At 40.1% G+C, this 14,208-nt stretch overlaps 1 protein-coding gene across 3 annotated transcripts in view; it reads right to left on the bottom strand.

Moving 5' to 3' along the window:
* Nucleotides 1–14,208, bottom strand: part of Dcdc2 (doublecortin domain containing 2) — a 133,519-nt gene that overhangs the window by 84,914 nt on the left and 34,397 nt on the right. For all 3 annotated transcript variants that reach the window (XM_048348382.1, XM_048348384.1, XM_048348383.1), the window contains exons 4-7: nucleotides 9,536–9,612; nucleotides 9,279–9,410; nucleotides 4,924–5,070; nucleotides 2,998–3,052 (exon numbers count right to left, since the gene is read on the bottom strand). In XM_048348382.1, the coding sequence (XP_048204339.1) occupies nucleotides 2,998–3,052; nucleotides 4,924–5,070; nucleotides 9,279–9,410; nucleotides 9,536–9,612 (411 nt within the window). The remainder of the gene's footprint in view (nucleotides 1–2,997; nucleotides 3,053–4,923; nucleotides 5,071–9,278; nucleotides 9,411–9,535; nucleotides 9,613–14,208) is intronic.

Raw genomic sequence — 14,208 nt, 5'->3', positions numbered from 1 at the left:
AAATTGATGGATGGAAGGAAATATGAATGGGTGGATGGATGGATGGATACATGGGTAGAAGGAAGAAAGGAAAAATGGAAGAGTGGGTGGAAAGATGGGATGGATGGATGGATGGATGGATGGATGGATAAGTGAGTGGGTAGATGGGTGGAAGGAAGAAAGGAAAGGTGGAAGAGTGGGTAGAAAGATGGGATGGATGGATGGATGGATGGATGATGGGAGGAAGAAAGGAAAGATGGCAGAATGGGTGGATGGATGGATGGATGGATGATGAGAGGAAGAAAGGAAAGATGGCAGAATGGGTGGATGGATGGGTGGAAGGATGGATGGATGGATGGATGGATGGATGGATGGATGGATGGATATCCAGAGTGCTGGGGAACATTATAGCAACATTATCAGTAAATTCACTCATATTGATCCTTTTTCTCATCTCTGTCTCCCTGGAACTCAGTATGATGCCAGACACCTAGAAATTCACTCAGCATTCATCTTGAAATGAGCCAGTATTCACAGCAGATACTGAAAATTTCCTAAACAAGCAAGAAAAAAAGAAGATTGCACATGCATACTTGCAGGTGTGTTTTCAAACTGAAAATATGCTGCAGCTTTTAATGAAAAGTTGAGATTTTCAGATTTCCTAATAGTAAACACAAAACTCCAAAGTCCAAGTACATGCAGAGCTGCATCATGACCTTCTTCTTGACAGGCATTTTCCCATGACCCTGGGTTACTCAGTGACACAGGGTCTCAGTTTAACCTCCACCGTGAATGCTTGTATGATAGGCAGAGAGAATCCTGCTACTACAAAGCCCTAAAGAAAAGTGTAAGAGAACCCCTAAATTAATTAGCTAGTTTTGTAATAACAAAATATAATTTTCAGCTACTGATGTCTTCTCATTCCTCTTCCTCTTCATCCTGGGAGGTTGGTTATTTCCAAGCCTAGGTATTCCCATCTCTGTAATTCTCTCCTTTCTCTCTCTCTCTCTCTCTCTCCCCCTCTCCCTTTCTCTTTCTCCCTCTCCTCTTTCTCCTCTCCTGTCTTCCTCTCTCTCCTCTTCTCTCTGTCCTCTCTCTCTCCCCTCTCCTCTCTTCTCTCCTGTTCTCTCGCCTTTCTTCCTCTCTTTCTTCTCTCCTCCTTTCGCTCCTCTCCCCTCTCTTTTCTCCTCCTCTCTCCTCTCCCCTCTCCTCTCTCTCCCTCTCTCCGTCTCTGTCACACACACACACACACACACACACACACACACACACACACACACACACACCATTGACGCCTGCCTGGTCCATGCTGTCCTGGGTATAAGGGGAATCACAGTGACACTAAAACCATATTTGGCAGCTCAGATCTATCCATGGCAGGATAGATCCTCCCCAGGTCTCGCTGTGCTCTGAGTGCTTTGAACAGATTTCCTAACACTTTCAACTCAACATGTTGGAAATAAAGCAGGCCATTATGTTCTCTGACTTTCCTTTGCTGACCTAAGGACTATCCTTTTCTCTGGAAGGTAGCCAAGCACAGAAGTCCTGTGGTTATCTTTGGCTCCAACCTCTCCATTAGCCCTAGTATCCATGATCAAGCCAGACTTTATTTCTTCATACACTCTGATCCCTTCCAGCTGCCCCTGCCATCTCCCCAATCTAGGCATTTATCATTTCATACCAGTCGTCTCCTAATGGATGACTTAATTGTGGATTCTCACTACAGGAAGTCTTAAGACTTTAAAAAGGACAAGATAAGAGCGAGGGTCCTGAGATGGACTTAGATGCGAATTTTCACTTCTCAGAGGCCCTCATGCCCCTTGCAACTCAAGGACAAAGACGTGACTTTTCATTGTGGCCTATAAGGTTATTGGGAGGTACCTCACCCTCTACTCTGAGGGGACCACAGTCTCCAGACAGCCTGAGGGATTCCTTCTTTGCAGGAGTCAGGGGTGGGACCTCCAGGCAGGCCACGTGGCTCAGCCCCATCTCTGCCCTCTGCCCAAGGCAGCCCTTATTGCTTCTACTCTTCCTGCTTCCTTTTGTTTTAAATGTGGATAACAAAGCTGTCTGCCATGTGGGATGAGGATTAAATTTGTAAAATAAAAGAGTGTTTAAGAAAAAAAAACAGGAAACAAGATGTGATTCACAAATTCAAAATTCATAGATTTATTTCAGCTTTTTACTATGTTGCTTCTGCAAGGAACTTGGCTTCGGGCTGAACCCTCCAGAGTCAGGAATTATGGCTTTTCCGCATGCCCATTTCCTTTCCTCATACTACCCGCCTCTGAGGTCTCTTTTCCTTCTTCTCCTTTCACAAGACTCTTAAATAATCCTCAAAGGCAGACACCAAATCTAGCTTCCTGAACAGCCATCATCCATCAATTCCTTCTGTCTCATCACCATTACTGATCTCATCACATACTTGGTGTTCAGCTTTTATTTTGAGCTCTTCTGGGGTCTCTTCTTTGATTAGTGTACATTTTGGAGGGTTCTATTTGTTTGTTTTGTTTCAGTGGGAACTGGAGTTGGAATTCAAGGCTTTACATTTGCTAGAGAGGTGGTCCAACCACTTGAGCTAAACCTAGCCATTTTTCTTTTAGTTATTGTTCAGATTGATCTCATACTTCTCTTTAGAATGACTCTCAGTTTTTTTGAGAACTACAATAGGATTATCATTTCCTTCTCAGTCTTTGCCAAAGATAGAAAATTAGACCGGGTTGATCGTGGATATGACCTAGTGATTCTTAAGCTTTTATCTATTACTGCTCAGATCTCAAACCATGACAGAAATCAGATCAGATACACATACAAGGGGGGAAAAATATCAGTATTCTAAAATTATTATACCTTAGGGTATGAACTGTAACAATAAAGCTTAGGTCTTTATGTTTTCACATAATTGCTTACATGCCACAAGGCAACTGTGTTTTATTTCTTTGAATTTAATTGGAGACCAAAGGATAGTCTCTCATCTAGAAATATAGAATGTGAATGAGGAAAGGATCTGATACTTACACTCCCTTTAGATCTTCTGGATCCTACGATAGGAGGTAGAGAAGAGGCTTTCTGACTGTGGAAACAAATTGCAATGCAGACATGTGAATATTATTTACAGGTAATGCATAATGCAAGATAACCATCACCCATCCCACAAGACACCCATTTATTGACATTCGCATTCCACGGAAAAAACCATCACACATTTCCCAATGTCACAACAGACTCCTAAAAATCTCCAACCTTTCCCAAAATACTTCTAAAATTTTCCTCTATAATAGTTTGATGGATACTATAAATCAACTTTATCACATCTTTATTCAAATCCTCAAATGTTTCCATTGGCATGTCATAAAATTATGTCTCAAATGAAGGCATGACTTGTTCAGACTGAGATAAAAAAAACAAGACTTTTTCTTTGTTTTCATGTGATAGAAGAGAGCAATGGGACACTGGCATTTAAAGTCAGGGAGTTTTTCAAACCAGTCATGGTTACAAAAATTTTTAATTGTATTAGTAGTAATAACTCTTTCTTAGAGTACAGGTGACTTCATAGATGTCTATATTATTGGGGCAAAACACCCACCTAGAAACCCAATTGAATATCTCCAAAATAGGTTGTGTATATAAAAGTAAATTATATTAATTTGTATGAAGAAAAAGCCACACAGGAGTCATGGTTTTCTTATTACCCTCAAATCTACCTTGTAGCTCCCAGCAGATTAATCCAGAGTTGCTTAGCAGAAATTGTTAAAGGATTTCCATTTCATGGATGAGTAAGGATAGTTAGCAAGAAGGCTGCTGGCAAAGAATTCTAATGCACTAGGAAATGGCGTGCTCCTACGCAGCTCAAACAACCACCTCTGACATTCCATTTCCTCTCTTAGTTATTTAGAAGCTTCAGCTGGCCGCACAAACACACAGATCTCACAAATTATGAATTCATAGAAAACACATTAGTAAGGTCCTGCTCTATCTCTGTCAAGGACAATCATAAGAATTCTATGTCCAAGGGTACAGTAGCCTTGGAATTTCCATGGAAAGCCACAGTCATGAGACCCAGGACACTGTGGGCAGACCAGAGGGCCTGTGTTAGGGACAGCCAGCACTGTATGTGGCTGCGCAGGGCATCTGGTTGGTGAACTAAGACCTCTTTCATAAGCATTGGGAATTTATGGAGAAATAAGCTTAGAGTATATTCTTATAACTAATGTGTAACCCTGAATATTTTGCATGTATTTACTACATATTTACCTTCCTAATTTGTTTGCATAAGTAGAATTATAGTGTTATTATTTTTACAAATACTGTGAGGGTTGTTGCCTTTTTACTATAGTTGGATGTTTCTATTCAAACCAACAAAAAATTATTTGGTATAAACATTAAAATTTTCTTTTTTGGCAGTTGAAGGGCTTGAACTCAAGGCCTGGGCACTGTCCTTGAGCCTCTTTGTGCTCAAGGCTAGTATTCTACCACTGGAGCCACAGGGCCACTTCTGGTTTTTGAGTGGCTAATTGGAGATAAGAGTCTCACAGGGACTTTTCTGCTCAGGCTGGCTTCGCTGGAGGTATAGCTCAATCATAGAATGACTACATAGCAAGTGTGTGGCCTTGAGTTCAAATCCTAGCACTGCCAAAAACAAAATAAGATGTATGTAGAGAAGATGATCTGGTCACAAGAATAAATCTTTATATTTACCCTAAACTGAGTGCAAGATTTTTAAAGAAATACCATGCAACCTTTCAAATAAAATTATGTCAGAATTGCTCTCCATCTCTCATGGCAATAAAATGAAGATCAATATATGTCATGCATGCTTTCTATAAATAAGATTATTTATACCTATAAAAAGATTATCAATTACATATGAGCAGTTAGCAAAAGACCTAGTGCTATTTTAAGTGACAACTGAAGCACCAGCAAGCACACAGGTTGAAGACTTACCCATAAGGCCTTCTCATTGTTGACTTGTCAAAAAGTAGTTCACTGTAAGGCAGTTTCTTAAACTTATCTCTGCCAACAGCCACGTAAAATTGCCCATTCTCCAGCTCTGTCCCACTCTCGACAAGTTTTCCTTCTAAAGTATACAGTCTGTCAAAATGTCAATAATGCCAATGGTCAGAATTTCAACTAGCATGTACCACCTGCCTAAAATTATAAATAAAAACATTCTGTTCTTCATTTGACTCATCCATCTGATGATCATTGCTGCAAAATCATTAGATCCAACAAAATGCCAACATTATAACGTAGATCTGATTATTAACTAGCCACACAGTATTTCATCCAATGCTTCTAATCATTGAGCTCACATCCACCAAGAGCCCACCACTAAGATTTTAGAAGGGGGAAAAAATAACTTATACAGAATGTGTTGTCTTAAAGCTCTTGGTGGTATCATAATTGTCTTGATATATGTACCAGGCTAACAAGTGTCTCTGACCACCAAACTGGGTCAGAAAAAAGAGGTTAGAGGAAGGAGGTGTGAGCCAGTCAGTGGCTGTGTGTGTGTGTGTGTGTGTGTGTGTGTGTGTGTGTGTGTGTGTCCCTGAGCATCTTTTGCTCAAGGTTAGCACTCAACAGTTGAGCCACAGCTCTACTTATGGCTTTTTCAATGATTAATTGGAGATAAGAATCTCTGGACTTTCCTGCCCGGGCGGGTTTCGAACCACAGTCCTCAGATCTCAACCTCCTGAGTAGCTAGGATTACAGGAATGAGCCCCCAGCATCTGGTCTGTTGGCAGTTTTAATGGTAGAGAACCACACAGCATGCATGTTCTGGATTTTTTTTTTTTGCTGTGCTTCTGTGAATAAGCATTGTATCTTCCCAGCACTGAGGGGCTTCAAAAAACCTTCCTTTAAAAATTAAAAAAAAAAAACTTTTACTAAATGGTTTAAAGTGCCCAGAGATTCTTTTTAAGAACAGGGAAAATAAATCAGAACTAAGCCAGGAAAGCAATGCATATTTATGAAGATTATAAAGAGCTAGTAATTGAGAAAATGTCACAATGATCATTGGACAGATTCATAGATTCCTTGTATTTCATAATAAAAGCAACATTTGCAAAGGCATGTATCTATTACACCCTGTCAGCTGTCAGCTTGTTTAAAAATTCTGTAACTGGCTACATCAGATGAAGTCATGAAAGTACACTGAAAATAAGTCCCTAAAACCTCTGAAATGCATATGTTTGTAGCTAGCAAACAGGAGTTAAAGTCTCTCTGAGTCTGTACTTCTACCCATACATGGCTCAATATTGTCACTACTGGATTTTGGGTTTCCTGCTTGGCCTACAACTCTGATGCTGACATCCCAGATCAGACAATTGTTTGTTGGAGAGCCAGGGAGGCTGCCCTGCCCACAGCAAGATATTGAGCAGGACCTGGGCCACTAGACATAGCAGCTGCTCCCAACCCCCGGTGGCGAATACCAACAATGGCTCCAGACATACTAACTGCCAAGGGTCCCCTAGAGGCAAAACTGCGCCTGGTTGAGAACCACTGGCCTGCTGCCAGGCATTCTTCCTTTACTTTTGTTCTAAATAGTTAGATCTGAATCAGTAGTTAACTTTTATAGGTAGAAATGAAAGGCAGCAGAGCTGTACACTCTGAAAATCCCCAGCCAAGATGTGATGAGTTTCTTCTGCAGGCAGATCAAGGGGCAGGAACTGATTCTAACTAGGACATCAGCCCTTCTGATCTGCTTTCTTCCTTTGCTATAAAGTGCAAGCATCTCAAACACCAGAGCCAACCTGATTTTTATGGGATGTTACTGATAAGTACACTGGCATACATACAGATATATTTTCATTCTGTGAAGGAAAAATGGGCTTGTCCTGTGTACACAACAATCAAACCTCTCCTATCTGCTGAAATACATGAAGAAAGAAGTTTATTAAAGTGAATATTCACAGAAAATGTATTTCCAATTCTATGCTAATACTTTCACATATTTGATTCCTATGTATGAATTTCTTCATATATATAGTGTATAGATATATGGTACATAGAATATAGATCATATATAGGATGTATAAGTTATATTTGTACTGTACTTTGTGGGAAAGTATATCTAGGCATAATACAGTATATTTCTTTATGTACTTTCTATTCTATATTGGGCAAGTTTGCCTTGATGAGGATTTCATATATATAAAGATTTTGATCTAACATCAAAATAAAACCCAGATGAATCTAAGAGTTAAGTAATGTAAAAGCAGAAGATGAAATAAAAACACAGAAGACATTTTTCTAATCTCAGAATCAGAAAGATCTGAGCTAGCCATAAAACTTTAGAAGGTTTGAAATTTTGACTCTGTGAAAACAAAACATACTTATATGTGAAATATATATGTATATGAATCATAAAATATATTTAGAAGTCTCAAAAGAAATGGCCAGTTTCAGCTGGGCTCCAGTGGCTCACACCTATAACCCTAGTTACTCAGGAGGCTGAGATCAGAAGATCTCAACTCAAAGCCCCCCAGGTAGGAAAGTCTGTGAGACTCTTATCTACAATTAAATCACGGAGGGGAAAAGCCAGAAGTGGCACTGTGGCTCAAGTAGTAGAGTGCTAACCTTAAGCAAAAGGAGCTCAGGGACAGTGCCCAGGCCCAGTGTTCAAGTCTCAGGACTGGCAAAAAGAAAGAAAGAAAGAAGGAAGGAGAGAGAGAGAGAGAGAGTGAGTAAGAGAGAGGGAAGGAGGGAGGAATGGATGGAAGGAGGGAGAATGGAGGGAGGGAGGAAGGAAGGAAGGAAGGAAGGAAGGAAGGAAGGAAGGAAGGAAGGAAGGAAGGAAGGAAGGAAGGAAATAGCTAACTTCTCTAGTATGTAAAGAGCACCTATAAACTAATAAATAAATAAAGGCCAGGACAGATACTTCATACATAATGAAATATAAGCATGTGTCATCTATTTAGAGCAGCTTAGTAGTTAAGAGCATAGGCTCTGGGACAAGATTGCCTATGAGCTTGAATGACAGCCCAGCTACTCAGTATCTGTATGAATTGGGTCAGAGTCTCACATTTCATGTGTTCTAAAAAAGAATATCACTATGTACCCCACAGGATCACTGAGTTTAGAAATCTAAAAGCATTTGAAATAATGCCTGTCACAAAAGAAGTAACTTACAGTAGCTATATATTAGATAAGTAAAAATCAAGAAACAATAAAACAGGTTTACCAAACACAAGTGGAAAAGCAAGGTATTTCATTAGTTTTACACTACAAGTAAAGGTATGAACTCTCAAATATGAAACAGAGGGTGACTTTCCCCTCTCTGGGCCATATAAGGCCCTCCCATGAACTTCCTACGTGAGAATAAATTAGTACAAATTCTTTCGAAGACAAGCAGCACTTAAAATGCATCTCTCATATAACACAGCCATTCAATTCGGTGGCTTTTAGTCTCCTAACAAACTGTTCATATAGAAAGGCCATATCTGTACACAAGATTGAAAAGTGAGCAAAAAATTGGATTAACTTAAATTACAATCAAAGACACTGTAAATAAATGAACACACACACACGCACACACACACACACACACACACACACACACACACACAACACCAAGAAATATTTTTCATTGCAGAGAATACCCTCTTCTTAAACTCACTAATACATCCTGACATCTGAATTTTTACCCCAGGAAAATAGCTCATACCATCAAATAATCATGTATGTATGGGAGGGCAGTTAATTAAGAGTCAAGTCCTCCCCCTCTTAAAACACTGTTGGTGCTCATCTATGTACTCTAAGCCAGAAGAATAAAAATAGCTAAATTATGCTGGTGTGCCTCAAGGTACCAAGGACTGTGTGAAGCTCTTTGCATGACTATAATTTAAAATAATTCCACAACATAAATACTGCCATCTATCCATTCCACAGATAAAGAAATAAAAGCATACTCGTGCTAGAAATTAAATCTAGAATTAAATGTTAAATCTAGAGAGCAGAGTGTTGATGGCTCACGCTTCTAATCCTAGCTACTCAGAGGCTGAGATCTGAGAATCACAGTTCAAAGCCAGCCTGGGCAAAAAAGATTGTGAGACTATTATCACCAATGAAGCACAAAAAAAAAAAAAAAAAAAGCTGGAAGTGGAGCAGTGGCTCAAGTGGTAAAGTGCTACCCTTGAGCAACAAGGCTCAGGAACAGTGACCAGGCCCTAAGTTCAAGTCCCAGGACTAGCACAAAAAAAAAAAAAAATCAAATCTAGGAACCAACTACTCCAGTCTCCAAGGAATGTCTTCAACCACCGCCAAACCCAAATACTTGCAAGAAGATTGCTTTGACATACCTGTGGACCGCCCCACTCCTGAGAGTTATTTTTTCTGTGACCATTTGCAGTACATGGTCCCACTGATTCAAGGCTTTCCCGGGGATGAGGAGGCGGGAAGCTGGATTTAGGAGATCGCCATTTGCAATCAAGCTGAGGAGAAAAGGAGGCCAAGCCATTTAAAACAGTGACTCTGGTACCTGTCAAACGTAAATTCCAAACCCAAAAGGAAACCACCAAACCAATTATAACTCAAAGAGGGAAGGTCTCCAACTTACAAAATGGTGCAGGGTTCCTGGAGTGATTTTCTAAAGCGAGCTGACACATTGATCCTGCTGTGGGTTACCGGTTTTACCTTTACAAGCAAAGCAGAGAAACATAAGTCGCTGAAATTATCCTAGCCTTTTCTTTTTCTATGAGGAATAGCATCAAGTTTCTAAGAAAGATGCTGAGACCAGTTAGACCTTTGGGAAAACCTTGTTCTTTTCTTACTTGAAGAAACACTCAGGGCTTCCTCACCCTCTATCAATACTAGTTGCCCTTCTCAAAGCTCTTGAAAAAAGAAAAAAAAATGCATTAAGCCCTAGGCATACTGATTGTGATCTGTGCCAACGACAGAAACTTGTAGACTATTCTGAGAATTTCAAAGCAACTGGAAAAGGTGGGAAATGAGCAATAAAATAATCCTTCAAAAGCCTGAGTTCTGAATGGCTTCCTCTGCAGCCATACATAAGGGTTGTGTCACCTCTCTCCTCCCATTCCTCTGGTACCTGCTTCCAGAACCATACTACCACACTACTCAAGTCCAAAGAGACTGTCTCAGCTTCATGTTCACCCCCACCCCTGGGCTGCACAGGCACCAGCACCCTGGAGGGCTGATCACTCTCCCCTCCTCTCCATTTGCTTCCCGAGTCCACACAGCCCAGAATAACCAATTCTCCCAAGAGATGATTTTTACCATCTGTTCCAGCCTCAGGACAGCCCTTCACCCCTCCCAAACCAATGAGCTTTCCTATTCCTTACAACCAATAGTCCAAATCATTGCCTGTCATAACGCTAAAATCCCAGGAGAGAAGAATAGGAAATTCCCAACACTTAAAAAATCGTTAGTATCTGAAGAGATGAGAATGCTGATTTTCCCCTGATTTAATTATTATACATTTTATACATGGATCAACTCTGAAAAATATATCCCATAAAGATGTGCAAGTATTATCAGCACAAAACTCAGACTCCGATATTAGAGACAGCTAGCTGTTAATGTTCCAGGCTGGCATTGTCAACTGGCAATAGAATTACTATTAAGTAAAAGCAGAACCTCCTGAGTTGGGTTCAACACTGTTTGGGGAGCCCCAGAGAATAAAGATATTGAGAAGGCAAGCCTAGAGACTTACTAGGTTATTGACTAGGTACATCTAGTAAGTCAGAGAAAGATGGGCTGAGAAGACTGACAAAGCTCTATTTTCTACTCCCTGAGTAAAGAAAAGATAGATGATGATGACCATAATAGACATGTACTTATGCATGTGCATACGTACATATACAATTTTTTCTTGTAAGTATTTCCAAAGTCAAGGTAGTAAAAGTGACTTAACTTCACTCACCCTGACAGACCAGCACTCTTAAGTGGGTGTGGTCCTTGACTATAAATCACACACTGCTATCTTTTTTTTTTTAACTGTGCTTATGCATGGATAGCCATTGGAGGGGAAACAACAAAATGCTTCATGTAAACCAGTTAAGTCTAAGAAAATACTTTAAGTCAAGTTTACAAATTTTTCATAACACTTAGAATAATCCCACCACACCCAGGCCAACATGCTAGCTAGTACCCTCATGGACTTATTTATGAAAAATAAACTCAGTGAAACTAACTTTAGGTTTTTAAGTATACATCTGAAATGATGAGATTAAGGTCAATAAATGGAGTAACAGATCGAAATGGAGTAACAGTAATTCCAAAAGTGATTTGCCAAGGCTTTTTACATAAATGATTCCAGTATTCTCTACCTCCATTTCTTGATTTGTAAAAGTAGGACTATTCCTACCTACCTCGCCCAAAGGAATGTGCCCCAAGCTAATTAATGAAATGGCAAAATCATTCCCAGGGGCAGGTGTTAAACTCAAAGCTTTAGAGAATCAATACGCTTGTCTCAAACCTCAGCACTTAGCGCCTCTTGAAGTTCTGCCCAGAATATGGTTCTACCTGAAAGACTCTTTTTTTTTTTTTTTTTTTTTTTGCCAGTCTTGGAGCCTGAACTCAGGGCCTGAGCACAGTCCCTAGCTTCTTTTTGCTCAAGGCTAGCACTCTACCACTTGAACTACAGCGCCACTTCTGGCCTTTTCTATATATGTGGTGCTGAGGAATCGAACCCAGGGCTTCATGTGTACGAGGCAAACACTCTTGCCACTAGGCCATATTCCAAGTCCTGAAGTTGTGGATCAAGAAAACCAAACTCGGGCTGGGGATATAGCCTAGTGGCAAGAGTGCCTGCCTTGAATATACGAGGCCCTAGGTTCGATTCCCCAGCACCACATATACAGAAAACGGCCAGAAGCGCTGTGGCTCAAGTGGCAGAGTGCTAGCCTTGAGCGGGAAGAAGCCAGGGACAGTGCTCAGGCCCTGAGTCCAAGGCCCACGACTGGCCAAAAAAAAAAAAAAAAAGAAAAAGAAAACCAAACTCACTTTGAGGATCTGATGAAATGATGCCCTTGAATAGACACTATCACAAAAACCCACTGATTACTTTCCTCTTGTAAAAACAGATCATACCACTTACATACTCAATTTTCTATAGTGTGTGTGTGTGTGTGTGTGTGTGTGTGTGTGTGTGTGTGTGTGTTTTCTAGCACTGGGGTATCTGCTTGCTAAGCTGGAAATTTCAACCTGAGCTATGTCTTCAGCCTGGCTTTTTGTTGGTCATTTTTGAGATGTATTCACTCAGACTTTCCAGTCCTAACTGCTTGGAACCTCAAACCCCAGAGTCTCAACCTCCTGAGTAGCTAGGATTACAGATGTAAGTGACTGAGAGCTGGTTTCAAGTGCTTATCTTAATGTTATATTTATATGATTGTTTGTAGTATAGACTTAGGCATTTGAAGAAACACATATACTGACATTTGTCATTTGTAAAATATAGGCCAACATACAAAAAAAGTTTTCAAATCTATTTCCCTTATGTGTTTAAGAAAAAATGGGCTCTGAACATAAAAATCTTTGTGGTTACTTCATCACTACTTTACAAATATAATACACAGCAACAAAGAGAACAAAGTCCTTTACAAAACATTTAATCAATTTTCATAAGTGTGTGTGTGTGTGTGTGTGTGTGTGTGTGTGTGTCTTAAACTCAGATCCTGAACTCAGAGCCTAGTAACTGTCCCTGCGCTTCATTTGCTCAAAGCCAACACTCAACAACTGAGTCACAGCTCCACTTCTTGCGTTTTGGTGCTGAATTGAGATGAGTGTCTCAGGGACTTTCCTGCCTGAGCTGGCTTCAAACTATGACCCTCAGATCCCAGCTTCCTGGGTAGTTAGAGTTCCAGATTTGAGCCATCAGTGCCCAGCTTTCATCTAAGCCTCTTTTAGATAAATGAAAAAGACCAAAAAATGTTAAAGCTATCAGTGCAGAGATTATTGAGGAATCAATATACCAGACACATTCAAACTATAGGCTGTTCTAAAGAGAGTTTTTAAAATAATATAGCAAGGCTACAAAATGGAGTGCTTACCTAGCACACTTAGGGCTCTATCCATAGAACCACATAAGAGTAAAACAAAATAATCATCAGTTTTTCATATTACTATTTTTCTCATGAAGGAAATACTGACTGAGATGCCTGGTGCATAGTAGAATCTATTGAACTGACCATGTCCTTTTGATGATAGCAAGGACCATTGCTGCTGCTGAAACATACCTCTCTCAGAGAATATTTCCTAAACCTCATGGATTAAAGCCATTTTGTTGTGGATCTACTCCAGATGCATACCTTGAAAGAAATATTTGGCAAGATAGTAAAGACAATGACCCATCTTTCCAACAGAATAGTTGACTCAATAAGAAAGAGAGAGAGAGAGAATTTCACATCTGTTTAGGAAATACATAGAAGGGGGACTGTTGCTTCCATTCTAATAAACACTGAAGTTAAAAGTAAAATCATTAAACAGCTTAAGACATAAAGAGTTCTAGCCGTACTGAATTCCAAAGAGGGATGGATCCTTTCTTAGGGAGCAGAAAGTTACAGCCACTTCTGTGCCCAGAAGACAGAACAAACCTTCCTGAGACGATCAGCCCCCAGGTGAATCGGCATGACAGAGAAGATAGCAAGTCCACACCACCAACAGATGCCTCACACAGGACCTGCTTCAGGCTCACAGAAGTGTAATAAAAGCTAAGAACAAAGAAAGCAATCCCTTGGTGTGAAAAGTGAGAGGTGGAGCTTGGTCATAGAGAGAATCTCCAGGGGCTTATAAGGCTGACAGTTGGACTGTCAGGAGAGATCTCCAAATCTCACCAGTATTAATTCCCAATAAGAGAGAAAGAGAGAGAGAGAGAGAGAGAGAGAGAGAGAGAAATGCTTGAAAGCATACTGAAGTCAATTAAAACTGCAACCCTACCTGTATACTCAGCTATACTGGGTTATACTATGAATCAGCTCTTTTCCTAACATGCCAGCAGAGGAAATGGGTGTATGTTTTTTCTGACAGTAAAGATTACCTACTTTAAATTCCACATGTTCTACAAACAGTTGTACAGGATAATCAGTATCCGGTACAACTACAAAGAATGGAAACCAAGGGGAAAGTAGGATCCTTGCCAAGAGACAAATGATCAGACAAAGATGATCAAGATGTTGAAATTGCCAAATGGAGATTTTATTATAGCTATTATACATATCTTAACACTCCATAGGAAATGTTAAAGAAATGAAAGAAAATACATGAAAAATA

Source organism: Perognathus longimembris, chromosome 6, assembly GCF_023159225.1.
Source record: "Perognathus longimembris pacificus isolate PPM17 chromosome 6, ASM2315922v1, whole genome shotgun sequence".
In the NCBI taxonomy this organism is placed as follows: domain Eukaryota; kingdom Metazoa; phylum Chordata; class Mammalia; order Rodentia; family Heteromyidae; genus Perognathus; species Perognathus longimembris.
This window is presented reverse-complemented; position numbering and strand designations above follow the sequence as displayed.